Source organism: Coregonus clupeaformis, chromosome 27 (assembly GCF_020615455.1).
Source record: "Coregonus clupeaformis isolate EN_2021a chromosome 27, ASM2061545v1, whole genome shotgun sequence".
NCBI lineage: Eukaryota > Metazoa > Chordata > Actinopteri > Salmoniformes > Salmonidae > Coregonus > Coregonus clupeaformis.
Window position 1 is genome coordinate 647,142 of NC_059218.1, and position 26,413 is coordinate 673,554.

Genomic DNA, 26,413 nt, shown 5'->3' on the forward strand with positions numbered 1-26,413 from the left:
CAGGTTTCCTCCAGACGTGACACTTGGCATTCAGGCCAAATCAAATCAATCTTGGTTTCATCAGACCAGAGAATCTTGTTTCTCATGGTCTGAGAGTCCTTTAGGTGCCTTTTGGCAAACTCCAAGCGGGCTATCATGTGCCATTTATTGAGGAGTGGCTTCCGTCTGGTCACTCTACATTTTAGTCATTTAGCAGACGCTCTTATCCAGAGCGACTTACAGTTAGTGAGTGCACATATTATTTTTATTATTTTTCATACTGGCCCCCCGTGGGAATGGAACCCACAACCCTGGCGTTGCAAACGCCATGCTCTACCAACTGAGCTACATCCCTCTACCATAAAGGCCTGATTGGTGGAGTGCTGCAGAGATGGTTGTCCTTCTGGAAGGTTCTGAAATAGCCAAATCCACTAATTTGAAGAGGTGTCCACATACTTCTGGCAATATAGTGTACGTTGATGTTGGGGTCATGCTGGAGATGATGAATATGAAGTTGAAAAATGATGACGTTTCCCTTTAAGATGAATGCTCTAATTGTAAGTTGTTCTGGTAAGAGCATCTGCTAAATGACTAAAATGTAATTCTATTGAGCTCTGCCCCGAAACAATGCCAATAATAATACCCAGTGTGCTTTGCAGTTAATTTTGGTATGTTCATTTTCACATATACATTTACATTTTGGTCATTTTGCAGAAACTCTCATCCAGAGTGACTTGCTCAACTAAAATAGATAAACAACATATCGCAGTCATAGCAAGCAAACAGTTTTTGTAACTGTTACTGAGAATGCTGTTGCTGTCAGGGCTGAGTACTTGCAAATGTATTTTTGTATTTTAAAATACAAAAATGCATGTATTTTAATTAAATATATTACAAAATACATGTATACAAGTATTTTGTAGTTTATTTTGATACATTGATCATTATAGTATTTTGTATCTGTGTTTTGTAATTGTATTTCTGCCCATCCCTGAAGGCTAACATGATACAGTGGCACCTTTCTCTCTGCCTTCTCCTTAGACAGGTATTAGTGTCATTCTTTGCTATAGGACGGTATTCTCTTCTTTAATCGCAGACTGATAAAGATGCAGGGTGTGTCAGTGTGTGTGTGTGTACGCTCACTTGTATTTTTGGTTTTACTACCCTTCTCGGGACCAGAAGTCCTCACAAAGATAGTATAACCCGGTCCCCACAAGGAAAAAGGCTATTGTAGGCTTAGGGGTTAGGTTTAGTACTATGTGTCAAAAAAAAAAAAAGATATTGTGGACATGAATGTTCATCCTATCCTAATCCTAATCCATGTCTCCGTTTGTTTTGCATGTCTCTGCTCTGGATATGACCTTTCCCCTTCATCCTCCTCCTCCATTTCCTTTACAGGTAAGATCAACAATCCTTTTATTTAACTCTTTATCTGCCACTGTGATATCAGCTCTGCTGACTTCTAACACACACAAAAACAAGAATTCACTCCAATAATTAGACACACACAAAAACAAATGATACAGTACACACGCCACACTAGTGATGTCAGAGTAGTCCCAGGAGTGTGTTAGTTGGTCCCAGGAAGGTCCTGAGAGCAGGGAGTGACCTTGTCCCTGAGACTGACCCTGACTGTGACACCTAACACACTCCATGGCCTGGTTCTGTTTCCTGTAATAGAGCTGCTGGAATATCTTGATGCATTTATACAGTAACACAATACACACACATTCTATTTAGTGTTAGTCGAGCATGGTTGACTGAGTTCCTCATACATGCACACATTTGCATTCGGACACACACATACACACACACACACACTGTTCAGTGTTAATCAACCATGGCTGACTGAGGTCCTCTTTGGTGTGAGAGTGTAAGGGAGAATGCATGCATGTGTGCACATATGCACAGTCACAAAATGAACACATAGCAAACTACCAAGTCCCCATTTTGCTCCAATGATCCCCCAGTGTGTTAGCAGCATATCAGCCCCAGTGTGTTAGCAGCATATCAGCCTCAGTGTGTTAGCAGTATATCCTCCTAGCCCCAGTGTGTTAGCAGTATATCCTCCTAGCCCCAGTGTGTTAGCAGTATATCCTCCTAGCCCCAGTGTGTTAGCAGCAGTATATCCTCCTAGCCCCAGTGTGTTAGCAGTATATCCTCCTAGCCCCAGTGTGTTAGCAGTATATCCTCCTAGCCCCAGTGTGTTAGCAGTATATCCTCCTAGCCCCAGTGTGTTAGCAGTATATCCTCCTAGCCCCAGTGTGTTAGCAGCAGTATATCATCCTAGCCCCAGTGTGTTAGCAGTGTATATCAGCCTAGCCTCAGTGTGTTAGCAGCATATCAGCCTCAGTGTGTTAGCAGCATATCAGCCTCAGTGTGTTGGCAGTATATCAGGGGAGGGAATGGCTTAGGGGAGGGAATGGCTTAGGGGAGGGAATGGCCGACAGGGATGTAGCTCAGTTAGTAGAGCATGGTGTTTGCAACGCCAGGGTTGTGGGTTCGATTCCCACGGGGGGGGCGAAAGAAAATGTATGCACTCACTAACTGTAAGTCGCTCTGGATAAGAGTGTCTACTAAAATGTAAATGTAATACTATAAACTCACACAGAGGAACTGTGTGTCTCATTAACATTTTGTGTATACTATGTAGACCAATGCTCCCAGTCTAGTGAGTTAGTAAGCTAGTGTGCCCAGTGTAGAGTCCTGTCTTTTATGAGCTGCTCTAGGGTGTTGCATATCCAGCACTGGGCTCCTTAACCACTCCCGAGGGACCTAGTGAACACAATCCCTGTCTGTTAGGGGCCTGTGGAGCCACTCTGAGTGAACACTGCTCCTGTCTGTTAGGGGCCTGTGGAGCCACTCTGAGTGAACACTGCTCCTGTCTGTTAGGGGCCTGTGGAGCCACTAGGTGAACACTGCTCCTGTCTGTTAGGGGCCTGTGGGGCCACTCTGAGTGAACACTGCTCCTGTCTGTTAGGGGCCTGTGGGGCCACTCTGAGTGAACACTGCTCCTGTCTGTTAGGGGCCTGTGGGGCCACAAGGTGAACACTGCTCCTGCCTGTGTAAGTTAATGTGCTCTGCTGTGTTCATGTTGAGCCACTCCCTATAATCACATACTGTACTATTGTAGTCCCCAGGCCTACTCCTCTCACTACACTACCACCAGGGGAATATAACCACAATCCTACAATCTTTACTCAACAAAGAGGGTGGAGGAGAGGGAGAGATGGAGTGAGGGAGAAATATATGGATTTGGGGACAGCATGTAATCCAAGGAAAAGACAGTGATTCTATTGGAGAGGTAGAAGGGCATTTTCCTTCACCAATGCTGTATAGCAAATTAGTTTGATTCCAACTGTGGTTTACTGTAGATGCTGTAATGCTTATCCTATACATAAGCAGTTTGATGTAACTACAGGGATTGTGTCTCTGCTGTCTCTACCAGGTGTTGAAGTCTAGGTCTTTGTACACAATTAAACTGATCTTCTATTATAGAACTCAAAATAGACCCATTGTACGTTTGTGTATTGTCCAAATGTGTATGAATGGGTATCTGAAGTGTGTGTTTCTACCTCTTTGTGTCCATCTGGCTGTGGTCTAGTCCAGCTGCCTGACCCACACCTTTATAGCTCACTCCTATAGGTTATCTGACATGCCTAGAGCTGCTTTTCCATTGGTTGTCACTGGCGTGCCTAGAGGGGCAAGCATGAACCCCATGATAATGAGATTATCTTAAAGTGTGGACTAGGCTTGACTGGACTGGACTGTGCTGTGAGTTTAGACTGGTACTATACTTGGTTCTAGAGTCATTTGGAGTGGACTGGGATTGTGAATGTAGCATAGGAATGGAATGAGGTTAGAGAGAATAAATCATATTGTAGTCTCATATGTTGAGGTTTACAGATCATTTCATCTTGGTCCAAGTCTGTGGAAAGACAGGGTGGAAGAGGCAATGAGAATAATTAATGAGAAATGGAGAGGAAGAAAGAGATTGAGGAAGGAAATTGAGATTTAAAGCCAAACAGATGTAAATCCAAACAGATGTAAAGCCAAACAGATGTAAAGCCAAACAGATGTAAAGCCATGTAAATCTAAAGGCTTCCTATTGCACTTCCACCCCCATTCCATCACACTGCTGATCCCTGCCAGGTTTTCACCACAGCCCAAACTTTTCTTCTGTTGTTCTCTCTTAACTCAATGGCATGAGTTGAGAGACATGCAGCCCTACACACACACAGCCCTGCAGGTTGGCAGGTCGAGGGAGGAGAGGCATTGTAATAGTATCTCTCAGGGTAACTAGTAGGCTTCTCCCTGAGTGGCTGACTTAATGACTGAGTGAGAGAACGACAGAGGAGGAGTGGACTGTCTTTCTCTTTCTGCAGAATTCCTCCAGTCACTCCTGGCTGGCGATGGGAATGGGAACAGCTTTCCTGTGATTCAGAATACAGAGACACTGCGTTCAGGATACTCTGGCGTCTGACGCTCTGGGAAACTTTAGAAGGGAGTTTATTTCGGAAGTTGGAGCAGAGTTTTTGGAAGTTTGGGTACAGTGAATGGCGTGAAGTTGGAGTGCATTTGGGAAGTTGGAGAAGAGTTTTGGGACGTTTTGATAAGAGTGGAATTTAAGTGTACTTGGGATAGAGTGAGAGTTGCACTGGCTTGGTCCTGGGTTTTTGGAAGGACAATGGCAGGGGCAGGCATTACCAGGAAGGGTTCTGGGAGACCCTCGTACTACTACAGGTTTCTGGGCCGCACTCGTCTCCAACGGCAACGCAGCAGGTCCCGCAGCCGCACCAGACCAGCAGCCAGCAGGGGTAACACAGACCACCACAGTCCACTATCTCTCTCTCTTTTGTTTCTTTGTGTTTTCTTCCTGCCTGTCTGTCTGCCACTGTGAGATGACAGGGTAGCTTTGATGTCTCCTCTCTGTCATTGAGGAGGCACGATGATCACGCCACATCTTAATGGCAAAGTGCACACACTCTCCGACACACAAAAAGTTCACAGGCAAACACATACAAAGACACAGATATACACACACACACACACACACACACACACACACACACACACACACATACACACACACACACAAACAAAGACATAGATACGCACATACACACACACACACACACACACACACAAACAAAGACATTGATACGCACATACACACACACACAAACAAAGATATAGATATGCACACACACACACACACGTGGGGACTTGGGAGTTCCGAGCACAATTGTCCCACCTTGATCTTTATTACACACTCAGCCACAGAACCAGAGGAGCAGGAAGAGTAGAGCTGACGTCTTTACTCACTTTAGGACACACATACTCACACTCACACAAACATACACACACACTGCCCTACACTGGCCTGCTTTGTGATACAGTATGATTTCAGTGACAGTGAAATGTGTGTGATGTGATGATATTGTGTTCTGTGTGTGTGCCTGTCTCCTTGTCTGACCTTCTTGGCTAAGTTTGCACTCGTATAGCTGAAAAATAGTTCTGTTTGTTTACTAACTTATCTCTGATGGGGATTCGTCCAATAATGAAGTGGATATGGGGAGGGCATGCATGTCTGTGTGTTTGCTTTATTGATGCTCTGTTGAGCCCAATTCTGCTCGTTAGCGAGTGGTTGTCTCAGTCTTTTGTTTGTGAAGAATAAAAGTGAATAGAGAAGAGAAGTGAAGAGAATAAAGGAGAAGAGAGGAAAAGTGAATGGGAGTTTAACTCTGTAATCATCCACCCTGTATGTGTTCTCCCCCATTGTATACAGAGGAGTCCTATGGCACTGCACACAAACACTGTTCTTTTACTGGTCTGTCTTTGTTTAGGTTTTGGTTGTTTAGGTCACCTTTGTTTGAGTCAGGAGCTAGGTTTCTATTCAATTGGCAACATATTTTCATGTGAAAATTCTAGAATCCGCAGAAAGAAAATATGTGAATTTTCCCACTAGTGGTGTGTTTCCACCAAATTTACTTTTTGCTGATAAAAATAAGTGCTTGATGACGTAGTGCACACACAATTTACTTTTTCGCTTAAGTTTTCATGTACCGAATAAAAATCTAAAGTTCAATATGTTTCCATCATTTTCAACTCTACTGATAGTTTTGTCACAAAAACTGTTGGGTGAAATAGAACCCATTACAGTGTTAATTTAACTCCTGAATCAATACTAGAAAAGTTACACTGAAAAATCAACACTAGTTAACACTGGCCAATTTGCTGTGTGCTATGAAAGGGACACATCTGCAGGCTTCCATACATTTCAAGAACCTTTTAGAATTCTGAAGAACTGCAGATGCCAAGTCAAGAACCCCACACTTAACTCAGTGGTTATTTTTTGGGCAACAGTTCTCAAAATAACCTTAAGAGCTGAGGAAGAACCATTTAAGAGCCTGTTTTTCTTTCAGTGCACTTGTATCAGTGTGTACGGTATGGTATGTGTGTGTGTGTCTGCACAGAGAACAAGTGTGTGTTATCTCATGGAAGTTGCGGTGGCCTCTGACGTATGTTCTATGGCTGGTACAGTAAACACACAGACAGTTGGCGTGTGTATGTGGGAGGGGGGGGGTCTGAGGCCTGTCTCTGTGTGTGTCTATCAGATCCTATCAATGCTAGTCTTATCATGATTACAACTGTACCTGTAGGTGGTTCACATTTACATATTCAGACTCCCTGGTGGTTATGGCCTCCCTTATCTCACCACCTGGGCACAATCATAAAGTAATCACGCTTTAGTCACACACAGATGCATGCAAGCACACACACACACACACACATTGTTATATCCGGTCATGAGTGTGTTTGATGCTCTCATCAGAAGCCAGGGGAAACTCTTAGCTAGCTTGAGGCTGTTTGTCTGTGGTAGGACTTGACCTGTGAAGAGCTTCATTGTGTGCCTATGTGGACAAATAGAATCCTTATGCAAACACTGCTCTATTACTCAGCTCGATCATAGCCAGTAGAAGTATAGGAAACAATGGACAAAAACTGTCAGGAGCTCTTTTTATAGTAATTATTCTGTGTGTGTTCTGTTTTTTTTTCCATGAGAGAGAGAGGTTGTTAAATAGGGTTAATTAGGTTTGGTAATAAAGAGTTAACAACATATTGTCGTATATGATGAATGGTGGCAATTATTGCTGTCAACAAAAGGAGTCAGCTCATACTGAACATTGATCATAAGGTTTATTCAGACCACAAGCTTCAGCATGAGTTTACAGACACGCGTGGTCCGGAGAGCAGTGTCGTTCAATTCTAATGTCTGCTCTGTCCTATCTTCTTCGTGTACCCCTATTTATAACCAATGCAACAAGATGGGCTCCCTCTGCTGGCCAGTTTACAATACACTTCCTGTCTATTATATGTTACCTTATACTAAATATTGCCTTTTGATACTAACATAACCAACATTCCATTTCGTCATGAAAAACATTTAACAAAGGCATAATCTTCAGATACGATAATATCACAGCCCAGAACACCGTTTGTCTCTGTTACACTGTTCATGGTACTTTTACGTTTTCTTTCTACACTGAAGGGTTCTACGGTGTCCTGTTCTATGCTGAACATTGATTCCTGAGTTGTGTTGCTCTATGTGTGGTGTAGGGTAGTGTTTGTGTGATTTTGTTTTCCCTTCTTGTGTGTCCTCTCTCATACAGGACGTTATCGCTGTCTTTCACTAGCTGTCCATCATCCTCCCCCTCTTTCTCTTCAATCTCACCACAAACTCACATTACATCAGTGCACCATCCAGCAGCTGCTGTTGAATGGTAGGTTGAGTAACATTCATAAACACACACACACACACACACACATACACACACCACAGCAGCTGTCTGGGACGGGCCGAAGATATACGCTCCCTTTTGAACAACTGAGCCCCCAGCTTTCTCTTTCTCTCTTTCTTCTTTTTAAAATGTATTGTGGGATCTGTTCTTTCTTCTCTTTCATCTGCTGGACGACAGATGTAGATCTGTTTAGGCTGTTATGTGGCTGTTACAGTGTGACCACCAGCTGTAGGCTACAGTCAGAGCATGCTAACACTATCACACCTACACAATGGAACATAGTGTAGTGGAACGTATTAACCATACTGTATCACCAGATTGTGTCATTTTTTCAGGAAAGACTCAGGGCCCTGGGTAGAAACCATAACTGGGGCCTATGTTTTTCCTTGAATAGGGTGGGTGTGTCAGTGTTGGCTGTCATAATGTTGTTTATGACAGATCTCTGCTTTCCTCTCCATGTGTGTCTCACTAAACTAGCGGGAAGTGAAGAAGTGAAGCAGGCCTGTGGATGGGAAACATGGATGCACCAACATGGTGTTGAATGATAAGTCAGTTTCCAAAACCCAGGTTAATTTACAACTAAACACAGGAAACTGGAACACTGCCTGGTTCTGACGCCTGTACTCTGCCGGTGTGTTTGTATAGAGATAGAGAAGAGTGAGATACTGTGGGATCATCATGATATTTAACCCAGAATCAGGGTTTAGCACTGGCTGTTGTCATAAAGCCAGTGGCATTAGAAGCTGCTCCCTGTAGTACCTAAACCAGCCAAGACTAGACTGGATGGAGGTTTGAGCATATAGCCCTGCATGGAAGCTGCTTCCTAAACCAGCCTGGACTGGCCTATGTGGCGAGGGGCCAGATGATGGAGCACTCCTCAGGCCCCAAAGAGACTCCAATAATGGGGAGACAGGTGATGGTTGATCCCCACCCTAATCCTGGAGCTTTACCCTCAGATTACCAGAGAGAGAGCAGAGAGAGAGCAGAGAGAGAGCAGAGAGAGTGGTCTGACTGTGGATGTGGGTGTCTGGGGAGAGGGAGGTAGAGGACAGGCTGTGATTCTGCCTGTCCTTCTATCTAAGACCCTCCTGTCAACACACAAACACATAATCGTGACACACACTGTCCCACAGTGCATTAGTTTAGTGCAATGGTTCTTAAACTTTTTCAGTTAGATGACTAACTTAGCTGGCTACTGTAGCTAGCTAGCTTCTTTACCACAATTTGATGCAGTCAAGACAGGCACTACCAGATGGTATGATAGATAACCTATGACAGCAACAGGTTTGTCTAACTAGCGTGAGTCGGTTTTCTCTCTCGCTCGCTCTCTCTCCCTCCGTGCCACACACATAGACTGTCACACACTACAGGTCTTCACGGATCTACCCGAACCCAATTTCCCGAGATCTGACCCATGACTTTGGTGGACACGGACCTCGGATCTGTTTAAAAATATGTGAAATACCGACCGTTCCTAGTTCCTAAACAACATAAACGCACATTCCACACATGTAGGTTACATTTTATTCTCTTAAATGATTGTCAGGGAGTCCCCTTTCATCAAACCAAATGTGTCAAAATATAATTTTATGACAGTACTACATATGTATTTGCTTTATTAATACGAGCCACTGCATGTGACACGGGGTAAAATAGGCCAGGGTTTCCCAAACTCTGTCCCCCCCCCCCACACACACACACACATACATTTCAATTGTAGAAATTGGCTGATTATTGGCTGATTTTAAGATGAAAACTTCAACCCTGTTACTTTATTTGGCATCTAGGCACTTACTAGTCATTTATTTAACTTAACATAGCCTTACAGTCCACTTTTTTTGTATTTTTATAACCTCTCATGTCACCCCGCTCCTCCGCACACTCCACTGGCTTCCAGTTGAGGCTCGCATCTACTACAAGACCATGGTGCTTGCCTACGGAGCTGTGAGGTGAATGGCACCTCCTTAACTTCAGGCTCTGATCAGACCCTACACCCAAACGAGGGCACTACGTTCATCCACCTCTGGCCTGCTGGCCCCCCTACCTCTAAGGAAGCACAGTTCCCACTCAGCCCAGTCAAAGCTATTCGCTGCTCTGGCACCCCAATGGTGGAACAAGCTCCCCCATGACGCCAGGACAGCGGAGTTACTGACCACCTTCCGGAGACACTTGAAACCCTACCTCTTTAAGGAATAAAAAAGTGGTTGTCCCACTGGCTATCATAAGTTGAATGCACCAATTTGTAAGTCGCTCTGGATAAGAGCGTCTGCTAAATGACGTAAATGTTTTTACAGACAACCAAAGCTCTTTACAGTGTAGAGGGAAACTCATCACCCTAACCCCACTTACAAACTCTTTCTTTGTATATATTTTATTGGCCCATCCACCCCCTCGGAGGAGGACAAAAGTAACTGTGTTTTAAATTTTTGTTTTTTACAGATACTGTATCTTTGAACTTACTGCCTTCTTGTTCACTTCAGCAGCATATTTATCTTTGGCTTTTGTTTGTCTGTATTTCCCCTGGTGACATTCATATGTCTTTATGCCCACAACTTGAAATGGCACACCATTCAATGGGAGACTTTTCCTCTCCCAACTGAGTTTTTTTTTTATGCTGAAGGCTGTGCATCTGTTCAAGGTAAAGAATATGATATATTACTCTTAGAATGAAAGGCTTGTAGGGAAGCTAAGAATGTTGCTCTATCAAATAGAATAACTCCACTGTGCTTGGAATGGAATCCCTTATGCTAGCTAGTTATCTCATTTTAGATGAGAGTAGCAAAAGTTAGCTACTAGCTATCTAAAAAAAACTTACCTTTTTGCCCAAAACTTTTGTCCTTTCTCAATGTTATACATTTTAGTGACGTTGCCAATTCTTGTTCCCAAATGTATTTTGTTATTTAGTCATCAAACTTGAACTCAAGATATGCTATTTAGAAATAGAGGCATTACCCACGAACCGGAATACGCATCATCACACTCCCTCATCTGATTGGTCGGGCAGGTGGGCCTTCTGACTTTGTGGCTGTGGTAACTAGTGATGACTAGGAATGACAATGTATGAGCCTCATTTGTGCACATTGTGGATACGGAGGGATAAGAAAGTTGCCAATATTTTCAAGACCTGAGCTATTTAATGTATTTATTTTATTTATTACATTTACTCATTTATTTAGGCTATTTAATGTATTAGTTTAGGCCTATTTAGTAGCCTAGGCTATTTTTCTATTTTCTTTGGGCTATTTTTTTTATGTAAAATAATTTGTTAACTAATGTTGAATGACTCGAGTCAAGTGTGATATTTGTCAGCATAAAGCTGAGTGACTCACTCATACGCTAGTGTCGTGGCTTTCATTCAAAACAAATAAGTTATACTATAATGCAGAGTTAACAACACATTCTTTGATTGTCTTTAAAAATATATAATTTTTGACCAAGTTAATCTGCTTGTGTGTGTGTGTGTGTGTGTGTGTGTGTGTGCGTGTGCGTGTGTGTGTGTGCGTACGTGCGCGTGTGCGGTAGACTGATAGCCTGGCCATCGCTGACTGTATTAAGCATCCTAAAATCACCACATATAAATCCTCTAATCTAAAAAATTTGGTAAACAGGCTCAGGCAGCACTGTCAAGAATGCTGGAACTGTGTTACCCTCCCTGCAAAAACAGCCATTTCCTCCTCCTCCTGCCTCCTACAGCCTGCCTTTCCCACAAACACACAGACAAAGGCCCTCCGGAGCCAAGCCAAACAAGAAACAGCACCCCCCTCTCTCTCTCTTAGCTTTGTATGGAAACAGAATTTTGGGACTGTATATGCATCTGATAGTGATTTTACTGCTTCTTGTGGAAAGTACCACTGCTCTTGGTGGGATGTTCTTACTAGTTCTAAGAGAGGATGTGTTTGTACATTTGTGAGTTGAGTATTGTATAAGAAAGAAAGCTACTTGAGTTCCTTACAATATGAACTTACGCAGGAGCTGGCAACAACAGGGTCGAGTGCTGGTTAAGTGACTGTCTGTGTCTGCAGGTGTTTATTGTTTCTCTCAGATGATAAGACACTCTGAAGCCTTTTATCACCCGCTAAGTGGAGGGTACATATCTGCACAGAGAGAGAGAGAGGTCAAAAGTCCAGGGTGCTCCTCACAAGTCACAACTCAGTGTTAACACACTACTAAGGCCCTATTCCAACTACGAAAGATGAAGGACAGTCTGAGGAGTGGCGAAATAGATTTCTACTTTTCAATTCACATTACATCCTTGTGTTTCTTACTTTGTGGCTGGCAACCCGACATTCTTGGTCCCCAGCTCAAATTGGCCGTAGATATCACAGTAGCCACTAGCCAGTAAGCACAAACTATTTAACAATCCGAGCAACTTTTCTTCTAAAACATATTACAGTATTGAATAATACAACCAAACCATATTACACTCTTGAATAATGCAACTATCTACAAGCATGTGCAGACAATTAAAGTGATTATTTTCTTGTCCATACACATTAAATTAGCTGACAATACACAACTAACTCCTGCTAGCTAGCTAACTGGGTCATTCCTCCCAACTTGAAAAACTAAGTATATACAGTACCAGTCAAAAGTTTGGACACACCTACTCATTCAAGGGTTTTTCTTTATTTTTATTATTTTCTACTTTGTAGAATAATAGTGAAGACATCAAAACTATGAAATAACACATATGGAATCATGTAGTAACCAAAAAAGTGTTAAATAAATCCAAATATATTTGATATTTTAGATTATTCAAATTAGCCACCCTTTGCCTTGATGACAGCTTTGCACACTCTTGGCATTCTCTCAACCAGCTTCACCTGGAATGCTTTTCCAACAGTCTTGAAGGAGTTCCCACATATGCTGAGCACTTGTTGGCTGCTTTTCCTTCACTCTGCCGTCCGACTCATCCCAAAGCATCTCAATTGGGTTGAGGTTGGGTGATTGTGGAGGCCAGGTCATCTGATGCAGCACTCCATCACTCTCCTTCTTGGTCAAATAGCCCTTACTTAGCCTGGAGGTGTGTTTTGGGTCATTGTCCTGTTGAAAAACAAATGATAGTCCCACTAAGCGCTAACCAGATGGGATGGTGTATCGCTGCAGAATGCTGTGGTAGCCTGCTGGTTAAGTGTGCCTTGAATTCTAAATAAATCACAGACAGTGTCACCAGCAAAGCACCCCCACACCATCACACCACCTCCTCCATGCTTCACGGTGGGAACCACACATCCAGAGATCATCCGTTCACCTACTCTGCGTCTCATAAAGACACGGCGGTTGGAACCAAAAATCACAAATTTGGACTCATCAGACCAAAGGACAGATTTCCACCAGTCTAATGTCCGTTGCTCGTGTTTTTTGTTCCAAGCAAGTCTCTTCTTATTATTGGTGTCCTTTAGTAATGGTTTCTTTGCAGCAATTTGACCATGAAGGCCTGATTCACGCAGTCTCCTCTGAACAGTTGATGTTGAGATGTGTCTGTTACTTGAACTCTGTGAAGCATTTATTTGTGCTGCAATCTGAGGTGCAGTTAACTCTAATGAACGTATCCTCTGCAGCAGAGGTAACTCTGGGTCTTCCTTTCCTGTGGCGGTCCTCATGAGAGCCAGTTTCGACATAGCGCTTGATGGTTTTTGCGACTGCACTTGAAGAAACTTCCAAAGTTCTTGAAATGTTCCGGATTGACTGACCTTCATGTCTTAAAGTAATGATGGACTGTCGTTTCACTTTGCTTATTTGAGCTGTTCTTGCCATAATATGGACTTGGTCTTTTACCAAATAGGGCTATCTTCTGTATACCACCCCTACCTTGTCACAACACAACTGATTGGCTCAAACGCATTAAGAAGGAAGGAAATTACACAAATTAATGTTTAAGAAGGCACACCTGTTAATTGAACTGCATTCCAGGTGACTACCTCATGAAGCTGGTTGAGAGATTCCCAAGAGTGTGCAAAGCTGTCATCAAGGCAAAGGGTGGCTACTTTGTAGAATCTCAAATATAAAATATATTTTGATTTGTTTAACACTTTCATGTTACTACATGATTCCATACAGTGGGGAAAAAAAGTATTTAGTCAGCCACCAATTGTGCAAGTTCTCCCACTTAAAAAGATGAGAGAGGCCTGTAATTTTCATCATAGGTACACGTCAAATATGACAGACAAAATGAGAAAAAAAATTCCAGAAAATCACATTGTAGGATTTTTTATGAATTTATTTGCAAATTATGGTGGAAAATAAGTATTTGGTCAATAACAAAAGTTTCTCAATACTTTGTTATACACCCTTTGTTGGCAATGACACAGGTCAAACGTTTTCTGTAAGTCTTCACAAGGTTTTCACACACTGTTGCTGGTATTTTGGCCCATTCCTCCATGCAGATCTCCTCTAGAGCAATGATGTTTTGGGGCTGTCGCTGGGCAACACAGACTTTCAACTCCCTCCAAAGATTTTCTATGGGGTTGAGATCTGGAGACTGGCTAGGCCACTCCAGGACCTTGAAATGCTTCTTACGAAGCCACTCCTTCGTTGCCCGGGCGGTGTGTTTGGGATCATTGTCATGCTGAAAGACCCAGCCACATTTCATCTTCAATGCCCTTGCTGATGGAAGGAGGTTTTCACTCAAAATCTCACGATACATGGCCCCATTCATTCTTTCCTTTACACGGATCAGTCGTCCTGGTCCCTTTGCAGAAAATCAGCCCCAAAGCATGATGTTTCCACCCCCATGCTTCACAGTAGGTATGGTGTTCTTTGGATGCAACTCAGCATTCTTTGTCCTCCAAACACGACGAGTTGAGTTTTTACCAAAAAGTTCTATTTTGGATTCATCTGACCATATGACATTCTCCCAATCCTCTTCTGGATCATCCAAATGCACTCTAGCAAACTTCAGATGGGCCTGGACATGTACTGGCTTAAGCAGGGGGACACGTCTGGCACTGCAGGATTTGCGTCCCTGGCGGCGTAGTGTGTTACTGATGGTAGGCTTTGTTACTTTGGTCCCAGCTCTCTGCAGGTCATTCACTAGGTCCCCCCGTGTGGTTCTGGGATTTTTGCTCACCGTTCTTGTGATCATTTTGACCCCACGGGGTGAGATCTTGCGTGGAGCCCCAGATCGAGGGAGATTATCAGTGGTCTTGTATGTCTTCCATTTCATAATAATTGCTCCCACAGTTGATTTCTTCAAACCAAGCTGCTTACCTATTGCATATTCAGTCTTCCCAGCCTGGTGCAGGTCTACAATTTTGTTTCTGGTGTCCTTTGACAGCTCTTTGGTGTTGGCCATAGTGGAGTTTGGAGTGTGACTGTTTGAGGTTGTGGACAGGTGTCTTTTATACTGATAACAAGTTCAAACAGGTGCCATTAATACAGGTAACGAGTGGAGGACAGAGGAGACTCTTAAAGAAGAAGTTACAGGTCTGTGAGAGCCAGACATCTTGCTTGTTTGTAGGTGACCAAATACTTATTTTCCACCATAATTTGCAAATAAATTCATTAAAAATCCTACAATGTGATTTTCTGGATTTTTTTTCTCAATTTGTCTGTCATAGTTGACGTGTACCTATGATGAAAATTACAGGCCTCTCTCATCTTTTTAAGTGGGAGAACTTGCACAATTGGTGGCTGACTAAATACTTTTTTTCCCCACTGTATGTGTTATTTCAACAACAACAAAATATGTATGTATACACTCACTACTGTAATTCGCTCTGGATAAGAATGTCTGCTAAATGACAAAATAAAATAAAACATATAATGCTACGGCAACAATTTCAGGTAAAAACGGAATAAAACAAGTTTTAAAAAAATAAGGAAAATGTCTGTACATTTCAGCTGTTTCAAAAACATTGCTATGCTATTACAGTTTTTACTGGAAGAGTGTTGGCTCAATGAGACATTTCTGTTTACACTGTTCTGCTTAGAGGGGGGCGAGTGTCGTGCGCTACCTCTGGAGGTAGCTGTCGAGACGTGACACATTTGCAACTTTACATTGCAGTAATATGTGTAGCCAAAGGTATTTTTGCGTGAAGACCCTCTAAGCCCCTATTCTCTCTCTCTCTCTCTCTCTCTCTCTCTCTCACCCTTCTCCATCCACTAAACCTTGGCAGTTTAAGAGTTTATTTCTCTTCTGTGGCCAGTGGGCTTTGTTTAGTGATTGCTAGCATTGACCGTATCTGCTTTTGTGTTATGCTTGTCACTTTTGTAAGTACTGCTTTTGGCTTTTTCTGCGAGAGCTCCATTAAATGTCTTGCTCTCAGCATTTCACTGACAGACCAGGGTGTCATGGAGTTTCTGAAAAGCGATGAATGACAGACTGTCTCCAAAACAAATAAACAACAAGAGATGAACATACTCACAGTGATGAATACATGTGAAATAATAAGCAGAGTGCTCTATGAGTGACATGATGAAACAGCTATTGATATTCGGCTGAAGAGAGCATTGTCTTTGGTGCAGTGTCAGCCGGTGTCAGCTCTCCTCTCTCTCCTGTCATAATAGCATAGCTGTGTGTCCTCTTCAGAGTGGTTGACTTATTATTTGGCTGAAGGAAGAGGGAGATCTTCTAAAAGGGCATAAAGACTAGCTAGGGCTATCCATAACAGCATGCCAAGGGTGTATTCAGACCACTGTATTTATTTGTTGTGTTGCCACTGTTATTCATATACAACCAGAGAACAAATGGTGAGAGTATACTTCAAGCACTTTAGTAGAGTAAAGTTTGTGTGTGGATGCGTGCTTGCCTGCTTGCACATGCTTGTGTTCCTACGTACTTGCACATCTGAGTGTGTGTATTCTATTGCGGCAATAAAGACGGTAGGTGACTTACCATTAACACTCTTTATAGTCCTTCCACCTCTGCCTCCTGTGATGAGTCCTCTCCTCTACATCTCCTCATACTAAATTAGTCACTATGCTAAGTAGCTCTATGGTGCTTCCGCAATGAGAGGGAATTTACTAAAGTTGTTCTCAATAGACGTTTACCTAATCTGCCAGTACATGAGCAGCAATAGTGGCTAGAACAAGAGCCCACACCAATCCCTATGCACTCCCAGGCACCCTGAGGGAGGCCACAATATGTCAATCTGTTGCTGGGACGACGGCTGATGATTGACAGGTGCCCCGTGGCTGTCAGCCAGCGTGTGGTCCAGACAGACGGCGGTAGTAGACTGGATTTATGCACTCTGTATCGCTGGGTAAATTACCTAATAAAAGACTGACATGATAAACAGCTACACACATGGTCGCACACACACACACACACACACACACACACACAGACAGAGACAAACACATACAGTGGGGGAAAAAGTATTTAGTCAGCCACCAATTGTGCAAGTTCTCCCACTTAAAAAGATGAGAGAGGCCTGTAATTTTCATCATAGGTACACGTCAACTATGACAGACAAATTGAGAATTTTTTTTCCAGAAAATCACATTGTAGGATTTTTAATGAATTTATTTGCAAATTATGGTGGAAAATAAGTATTTGGTCACCTACAAACAAGCAAGATTTCTGGCTCTCACAGACCTGTAACTTCTTCTTTAAGAGGCTCCTCTGTCCTCCACTCATTACCTGTATTAATGGCACCTGTTTGAACTTGTTATCAGTATAAAAGTCACCTGTCCACAACCTCAAACAGTCACACTCCAAACTCTACTATGGCCAAGACCAAAGAGCTGTCAAAGGACACCAGAAACAAAATTGTAGACCTGCACCAGGCTGGGAAGACTGAATCTGCAATAGGTAAGCAGCTTGGTTTGAAGAAATCAACTGTGGGAGCAATTATTAGGAAATGGAAGACATACAAGACCACTGATAATCTCCCTCGATCTGGGGCTCCACGAAAGAACTCACCACGTGGGGTCAAAATGATCACAAGAACGGTGAGCAAAAATCCCAGAACCACACGAGGGGACATAGTGAATGACCTGCAGAGAGCTGGGACCAAAGTAACAAAGCCTACCATCAGTAACACACTACCCCGCCAGGGACTCAAATCCTGCAGTGCCAGACGTGTCCCCCTGCTTAAGCCAGTACATGTCCAGGCCCGTCTGAAGTTTGCTAGAGTGCATTTGGATGATCCAGAAGAGGATTGGGAGAATGTCATATGGTCAGATGAAACCAAAATATAACTTTTTGGTAAAAACTCAACTCGTCGTGTTTGGAGGACAAAGAATGCTGAGTTGCATCCAAAGAACACCATACCTACTGTGAAGCATGGGGGTGGAAACATCATGCTTTGGGGCTGTTTTTCTGCAAAGGGACCAGGACGACTGATCCGTGTAAAGGAAAGAATGAATGGGGCCATGTATCGTGAGATTTTGAGTGAAAACCTCCTTCCATCAGCAAGGGCATTGAAGATGAAACGTGGCTGGGTCTTTCAGCATGACAATGATCCCAAACACACCGCCCGGGCAACGAAGGAGTGGCTTCGTAAGAAGCATTTCAAGGTCCTGGAGTGGCCTAGCCAGTCTCCAGATCTCAACCCCATAGAAAATCTTTGGAGGGAGTTGAAAGTCCGTGTTGCCCAGCGACAGCCCCAAAACATCACTGCTCTAGAGGAGATCTGCATGGAGGAATGGGCCAAAATACCAGCAACAGTGTGTGAAAACCTTGTGAAGACTTACAGAAAACGTATGACCTGTGTCATTGCCAACAAAAGGTATATAACAAAGTATTAAGAAACTTTTGTTATTGACCAAATACTTATTTTCCACCATAATTTGCAAATAAATTCATGAAAAATCCTACAATGTGATTTTCTGGATTTTTTTTTCTCATTTTGTCTGTCATAGTTGACGTGTACCTATGATGAAAATTACAGGCCTCTCTCATCTTTTTAAGTGGGAGAACTTGCACAATTGTCACACCCTGGTTCTGGGGACTCTATATGTTGAGCCAGGGTGTGTAGTTTCTATGTGTTTATTTTCTGTGTGGTAGTTCTAGTGTTGTATTTCTATGTTGGCCAGAGTGGCTCCCAATCAGAGGCAACGAGTGTCAGCTGTTGCGGGTTGTCTCTGATTGGGAGCCATATTTAAACTGTCTGTTTTCCCTTTGTGTTTGTGGGATCTTGTTCCGTTTTGGTTTGTTGCCGTGTCGGTTGTGTTATACCGAGGACGTCACGTTTTCGTTTTGTTGTTTTGTTCGTGCATTCATTAAATAAATAAATATGTTTGCAACTAACGCTGCGCATTGGACTACTCCGTATAACGATCGTGACAACAATTGGTGGCTGACTAAATACTTTTTTCCCCCACTGTATGTAAATTAGGTATTTCTGTAGTTTGTGTAGATTGATGACAGAAAAATATCATTTGATACATTTTACAATAAGCCTGTAACGTTACAATATGTGGAAAATGGCAAGGGGTCTGAATACTTTCCGAATTCACTGTACACACACACACACTTTAAACATGGCACCGTCATAGGATGCTACATTTCCAACAAGTCAGTTTGTCAAATTTCTGCCCTGCTAAAGCAGCCCCGCTCAACTGTAAGTGATGTTATTGTGAAGTGGAAACGTCTAGGAGCAACAACGGCTCAGCCGCAAAGTGATAGGCCACACAAGGGACTGCCAAGTGCTGAAGCACGTAGCGCATAAAAATTGTCTGTCCTCGGTTGCAACACTCACTACCGAGTTCCAAACTGCCTCTGGAAGCAACGCCAGCACAATAACTGTTCATCGGTAACTTCATGAAATGGGTTTCCGCACACAAGCCTAAGATCACCATGTGCAATGCCAAGCGTCGGCTGGAGTGGTGTAAAGCTTGCCGCCATTGGACTCTGGAGCAGTGGAAACACGTCCTCTGGAGTGATGAATCACGCTTCACCATCTGGCAGTTCGACGGTCGAATCTGGGTTTGGCGGATTCCAGGAGAACTCTACCTGCCCCAATGCATAGTGGCAACTGTAAAGTTTGGTGGAGGAGGAATAATGATCTGACGCTGTTTTTCATGGTTCGGGCTAGGCCCCTTAGTTCCAGTGAAGGGAAATCTTAACACTACAGCATACAATGACATTCTTAATGATTCTATGGTTCAAACTTTGTGGCCCTTTCCTGTTTCGGCATGACAACACCCCCGTGCACAAAGCGAGGTCCATGAATAAATGTTTTTTTGAGATTGGTGTGGAAGAACTTGACTGGCCTGCACAGAGCCCTGACCTCAACCCCATCGTACACCTTTGGGATGAATTGGAACGCCGTCTGCGAGCCAGGCCTAATCACCCAACATCAGTGTCCGACCTCACTAATGCTCTTGAGGCTGAATGGAAGCAAGTCCCCGCAGCAATGTTCCAACAGCTAGTGGAAAGCCTTCTCAGAAGAGTGGAGGCTGTTATAGCAGCAAAGGGGGGACCAACTCCATATTAATGCCCATGATTTTGGAATGAGATGTTCGACGAGCAGGTGTTCACATACTTTTGGTATTGTAGTGTAGCTTTCACCTGGTCAGTCTAGGTCATGGAAAGAGCCGGTGTTCCTAATGTTTGGACATTCAGTGTATGTCCCTGTCTATTTCTCCCTTGCTCTAGAGCTGGTGAGGATAGTGGGTAGAGAACTGATTGATAACTAAAAGTTTATTCTACAGTACTTGACTTTCATCCAGTTTTACACACTGAGCCCATCTGATTCACAGCTAACAGCCTTCTGGCTTCTCTTCATCTTTACATCGCTCAGCCCAATAACACCACAGCCGGCTAGCAAGCTGCTCAGAAACATGCACACACACACACAAGCATCTGCACGCACACACACGTAATATTTACATTTAAGTCATTTAGCAGACGCTCTTATCCAGAGCGACTTACAGTTAGTGAGTGCATACATTCTTTTTTATACTGGCCCCCTGTGGGAATCGAACCCACAACCCTGTCGTTGCAAACGCCATGCTCTACTGAGCTACATCCCTGCCGGCCATTCCCTCCCCTACCCTGGACAATATCTAAGCATACCTGTTGAACTGTCTGTATCCTTCTTACTGGTGGTTCTTTTTTTAAAGAAACGAAATATGTGACCGGCCGCCTCGATTCGGACTTACGTAGCAAAATTAGAAATTTTATTTTTTACATTGGATTAAAGTAGAGACTCAGAGCTCGAAAATGGTGTCATACACTGCAGTTAAGGAATATTTGGAAAGTAATTCTGCTTTGAAAGTTGATAAACTTGTAACCCCACTTTTGAGAAAATGGCCCTTGAATGTTTTGGTACACCTACTGGAGAGCTCTTCTTTGTCTACACCCATTCAGCATAGTTCACACCCTCTTAAGCCTTAGCCCCACCCATTTCTTTAAGGATTCACATGTGAGGCCATGTGGTAAAGTTTCATGAAAAGAGTCATATATGCTTCTCTGAATCTCTGCTAAAATCTGGGTAAAAGATTGAAAGGAATGTGAGTCTTATTCAGTACATTTAGTTATTGCTTGCTTTCTAAAGTCTACCAGTTAAGATAGTTAGACAAGCTAGCTTGATTGATAGCCTGAAATGGCTTCTTGGTAGCTAGTAATGAGTTTGGGAGATTGGGAAACTATCTGGGCTAGCTAAAGCCAACTTCATAAAAAGGCTGTGGCTAGTAGTATTCCAGAGACATTTTAAAAACATTTGAACAGGACAAATCTGAGGGGGCATGTGCCCCTGTGCCCCCTATGGGCATGACACCTTTACACGCACACATACACAAAAATGCATTTGCACACATGCGCACACTCATACGCACACACACATGCACACACACTATATTGACTCACCATGCAAAGTGTACTAGCTATATCCAGCATGTTCCGCTTTCCCTAGTATGATTAAACCAGATGCTATCTAGCTAGTGTCTCTCTGTCTTATCACAGTGTGTAACACATTACATGTACCTCACCGCACACTGTGCTTCATACAAATACACCTAGCACACAGAGACATTGACACAGACACACACGCTAACATAACTGAATCCATTGGGACCCTGATAAATTCATACGTTTTGGTGTTTCAGTTGAAGCTGTTTGAAGCTGAAAGCTTCCTTGATGGGGGGCCTCTCGCTGGAATGTCAGGGCATCTGGAGGGTAGTGTGCGGATAGGCTGTTGGGGGTTGCTAAGGGAATGAGGCATTGAGGAAATTGTCCTTGCTGGCCAAACAATGAGAGGAGAGGGAGAAAGGTAGCTGTCACTCTGGCAGGGACAATAGGGGTCGGCTACAGACATGTAATAGTTCTGACGAGAGAGAGAGAGAGAGAGAGAGAGAGAGAGAGAGAGAGAGAGAGAGAGAGAGGAGAGAGAGAGAGAGAGAGAGAGAGAGAGAGAGAGAGAGAGAGAGAGAGAGAGAGAGAGAGAGAGAGAGAGAGAGAGAGAGAGAGAGAGAGAGAGAGAGAGAGAGAGAGAGAGAGAGAGAGAGAGAGAGAGAGAGAGAGAGAGAATTCTACCCGCATATACAGTTGAAGTCGGAGGTTTACATACACCTTAGCCAAATACATTTAAACTCAGTATTTCACAATTCCTGACATTTAATCCTAGTCAAAAATCCCTGTCTTAGGTCAGTTAGGATCACCACTTTATTTTAAGAATGTGAAATGTCAGAATAATAGTAGAGAGAATGATTTATTTCAGCTTTTATTTCTTTCATTACATTCCCTGTGGGTCAGAAATGTACATACACTCAATTAGTATTTGGTAGCATTGCCTTTAAATTGTTTAACTTGGGTCAAAGGTTTCGGGTAGCCTTCCACAAGCTTCCCACAATAAGTTAGGTGAATTTTGGCCCATTCCTCCTGACAGAGCTGGTGTAACTGAGTCAGGTTTGTAGGCCTCCTTGCTCGCACACGCTTTTTCAGTTCTGCCCACACATTTTCTATAGGATTGAGGTCAGGGCTTTGTGATGGCCACTCCAATACCTTGACTTTGTTGGCCTTAAGCCATTTTGCCACAACTTTAGAAGTATGCTTGGGGTCATTGTCCATTTGGAAGATCCATTTGCGACCAAGCTTTAACTTCCTGACTGATGTCTTGAGATGTTGCTTCAATATATCCACATAATTTTCCTTCCTCATGATGCCATCTATTTTGTGAAGTGCACCAGTCCCTCCTGCAGAAAAGCACCCCCACAGCATGATGGTGCCACCCCCGAGCTTCACGGTTGGGATGGTGTTCTTCGGCTTGCAAGCAGACCCTTTTTCCTCCAAACATAACAATGGTCATCATGGCCAAACAGTTCTATTTTTGTTTCATCAGACCAGAGGACATTTCTCCAAAAAGTATGATCTTTGTCCCCGTGTGCAGTTGCAAACCGTAGTCTGGCTTTCTTGTGGCGGTTTTGGAGCAGTGGCTTCTTCCTTGCTGAGTGGCCTTTCGGGTTATGTCGATATATAGGACTTGTTTTAATGTGGATATAGATACTTTTGTACCTGTTTCCTCCAGCATCTTCACAAGGTCCTTTGCTGTTGTTCTGGGATTGAGTTGCACTTTTCGCACCAAAGTACGTTCATCTCTAGGAGACAGGATGCATCTCCTACCTGAGCGGTGTGACGACTGCGTGGTCCCATGGTGTTTATACTTGCGTACTATTGTTTGTACAGATGAACGTGGTACCTTCATGCGTTTGGACATTTCTCCCAAGGATGAACCAGACTTGTGGAGGTCCAAAAAATAAAATCTGAGGTCTTGGCTGATTTCTTTTGATTTTCCCATGATGTCAAGCAAAGAGGCACTGAGTTTGAAGGTAGGCCTTGAAATACATCCACAGGTACACCTCCAATTGACTCAAATTATGTCAATTAGCCTATCAGAAGCTTCTAAAGCCATGACATCATTTTCTGGAATTTTCCAAGCTGTTTAAAGGCAGTGTCAACTTAGTGTATGTAAACTTTGACCCACAGGAATTGTGATACAGTGAATTATAAGTGAAATAATCTGTCTGTAAATAATTGTTGGAAAAATTACTTGTGTCATGCACAAAGTAAATGTCCTAACCGACTTGCCAAAACTTTAGTTTGTTAACAAGAAATGTGTGGAGTGGTTGAAAAACAAGTTTTAATGATTCCAACCTAAGTGTATGTAGACTTCCGACTTCAACTGTACTACATTTACAAACACACATCTCTACAACTGTTTAACCACCGTCTCTGCGATTCCAGCAGCTTATCATTCTCTCATGGATCCATACTGTTTCTCAGGAGGAGAGAAGTGACTCACTTCTCTCCTCCATCCAGCCTCTTATCTTCCCCTGCCAGACCCCAGGCTCTATAGCCTCTCCTATAGAGGGCCATTAACTAGACACTCAGACACCCAGGCTGAGTAGCGTTACAAGCCCAACCAGGTGACTGCCATCTGGGCTTCATCGTCTCCCAGGTCCCCTGAGACCCACACTGCCAGGTGGTGTGAGACTCTGTCCTATTAACCAACTGTTAAGAGGGATGGAGGGAAGGATAAGGAGATGGCGCGAGGGTGGGGAGGGCTAGGGGGAAGGATGGAGAGATCTGTTTATGGGCAAACAGAAGTAGAGGAAGGGGGAGGAGGAGAGTGAGAGTGAGAGTTGTAGGGAAGATAGGAGGGAGGGATGTTTTTTTCAGGCTATGGAGGAGGAAGAGGAGAAAAAAATGGAGGGGAGAAGTAGAGGAAGTATGAGCGAGAGGATGATGAAAGAGGAGGAGAGGTAGAGGAGGAGGGCTTGTACAGGCCAGAGGGTGTGACCTTGTTGAGACAATACTCAGAGTGGGAAATATAACCACACCTCTCATAGACAAGACATCTACTGTGTGTGCCTTCTAGCTGACCTGACAGATAACACACACACACACACACACACACACACACACACACACACACAAAGATAAATCTTCTCTTAAAGAATATTAAAGTGCCTGATATGCTGCTGCCATGGCAACAAGGGGATGAATTCTCCTCAGATCACAGAGTGCTCAGATCACTGAGGATGTGTAAATAAATGTTTGATGCGTTTAACTCACACAGGAGCAACTTCAACTTGCATTTCTTCTTCCACAAGTGTCTTCTGTAGTACCTCTGTTTTGCTATTGTATCTCCTGCTTTTCCCATTCTCTATTGGTACACAGGTGTGTGTGTGTGTGTGTGTGTGTGTGTGTGTGTGTGTGTGTGTGTGTGTGTGTGTGTGTGTGTGTGTGTGTGTGTGTGTGTGTGTGTGTGTGTGTGTGTGTGTGTGTGTGTGTGTGTGTGTGTGTGTTTAACACTTTACAGCCAACATGTAGCCAACCATCCCTCCAACCAGTGACTGAGTCTAGGATTTACAGCTGGCCCCTGCATGTGTTCACTATGAGAGAGGAAACTACTGTGATCTACACTACTCTACACACATACACACACTCCTCATTATATGGTGAGCTAATTAGTGTGTAAAATTGTACTGCATGCCTACACATGTTGCCACCATCTGCAGAGTGTGTACCATACAATGAGAACAGGCTGCTCTTCATATGAGTCCCAGAAAACAAGTTTTACAGTCTCTCTTTACCATGGCATCATATCCTTCTACTTAAAACGTGTGTATTCTGTACAGTAATAGTGTACCATTTGGCAAACCTTATGCACCCTTATCTGTACTCCATTGGGCTTATGGTAAAACTGTACTATTTCCTTATAAGGAGGTGACTTATTATAGATTGCTAGATGTAGCTTTGGGACCTATGGTGAAAACCACATACAGTATAGGCATGCACGTACATGTGTTTTTGTTTAACTGCAAAATGTAAGAGTTGTGTGCTGAGAGGGAGCGAGAGAGAGCGAGAGAGAGACTCAACAACTCAAGTTGATGGAAAGCGGTGTTGGGGGAAAACATATGACATTATAAAATCAATGTGCACGAACAAGTTTGCAATTAACATTGGCAATAAACACACAGATTTCTTTCCACAGGGCTGTGGGGTAAGACAGGGATGCAGCTTGAGCCCCACCCTCTTCAACATTTATATGAATGAATTGGCGAGGGCACTAGAACAGTCTGCAGCACTAGGCCTCACCCTACTGGACTCAGAAATCAAATATCTACTGTCCCCAACCAAGTATGGCCTACAGCAGCAACTAGATATTTTGCACAGATTCTGTCAGACTTGGGGCCTGACAGTGAATCTCAGTTAGACAAACATAATGGTGTTCCAAAAAAGGTCCAGTAGCCAGGACAACAAATACAAATTCTATCTAGACACCGTTGCCCTAGAGCACACAAATAATTATACCTACCTCAGCCTAAACATCAACACCATAGGTAACTTCCACAAGGCTGTGAACGATCTGAGAGACAAGGCAAGAAAGGCCTTCTACGCCATCAGAAGGAACATAAAACTTGACATCCCAATTAGGGTCTGGCAAAAAATACTTCAATTAGTTAAAGAACCCTTTGCCCTCTATGGTTGTGAGGTCTGTGGTCCTCTGTAGCTCAGCTGGTAGAGCACGGCGCTTGTAACGCCAAGGTAGTGGGTTCGATCCCCGGGACCACCCATACAAAAAAAAAAAAAAAAAAAAAAATGTATGCACGCATGACTGTAAGTCGCTTTGGATGAAAGCGTCTGCTAAATGGCATATTATTATTTATTATTATTATTGTCTGGGGTCCACTCACCAACCAACAATTCACAAAATGGGACTAACACCCAATTGAAACTCTGC

The 26,413-nt window shown here is 43.3% G+C and overlaps 1 protein-coding gene across 3 annotated transcripts in view; it reads left to right on the top strand.

Annotated features, from left to right (window-relative positions):
• The window catches only part of LOC121541499 (disabled homolog 2-interacting protein), a 202,119-nt gene that overhangs the window by 37,924 nt on the left and 137,782 nt on the right, over positions 1–26,413 (top strand). For 2 of the 3 annotated variants that reach the window (XM_041850557.1, XM_041850559.1), the window contains exon 1: positions 4,231–4,796. The exons of the other annotated variant lie outside the window; for it this stretch is intronic. In XM_041850557.1, coding sequence (XP_041706491.1) covers positions 4,667–4,796 — 130 coding nt within the window. In that variant the 5' untranslated portion in view covers positions 4,231–4,666. Of the gene's footprint in view, positions 1–4,230; positions 4,797–26,413 lie in introns of those variants that run through there. 3 annotated transcript variants of the gene reach the window in all.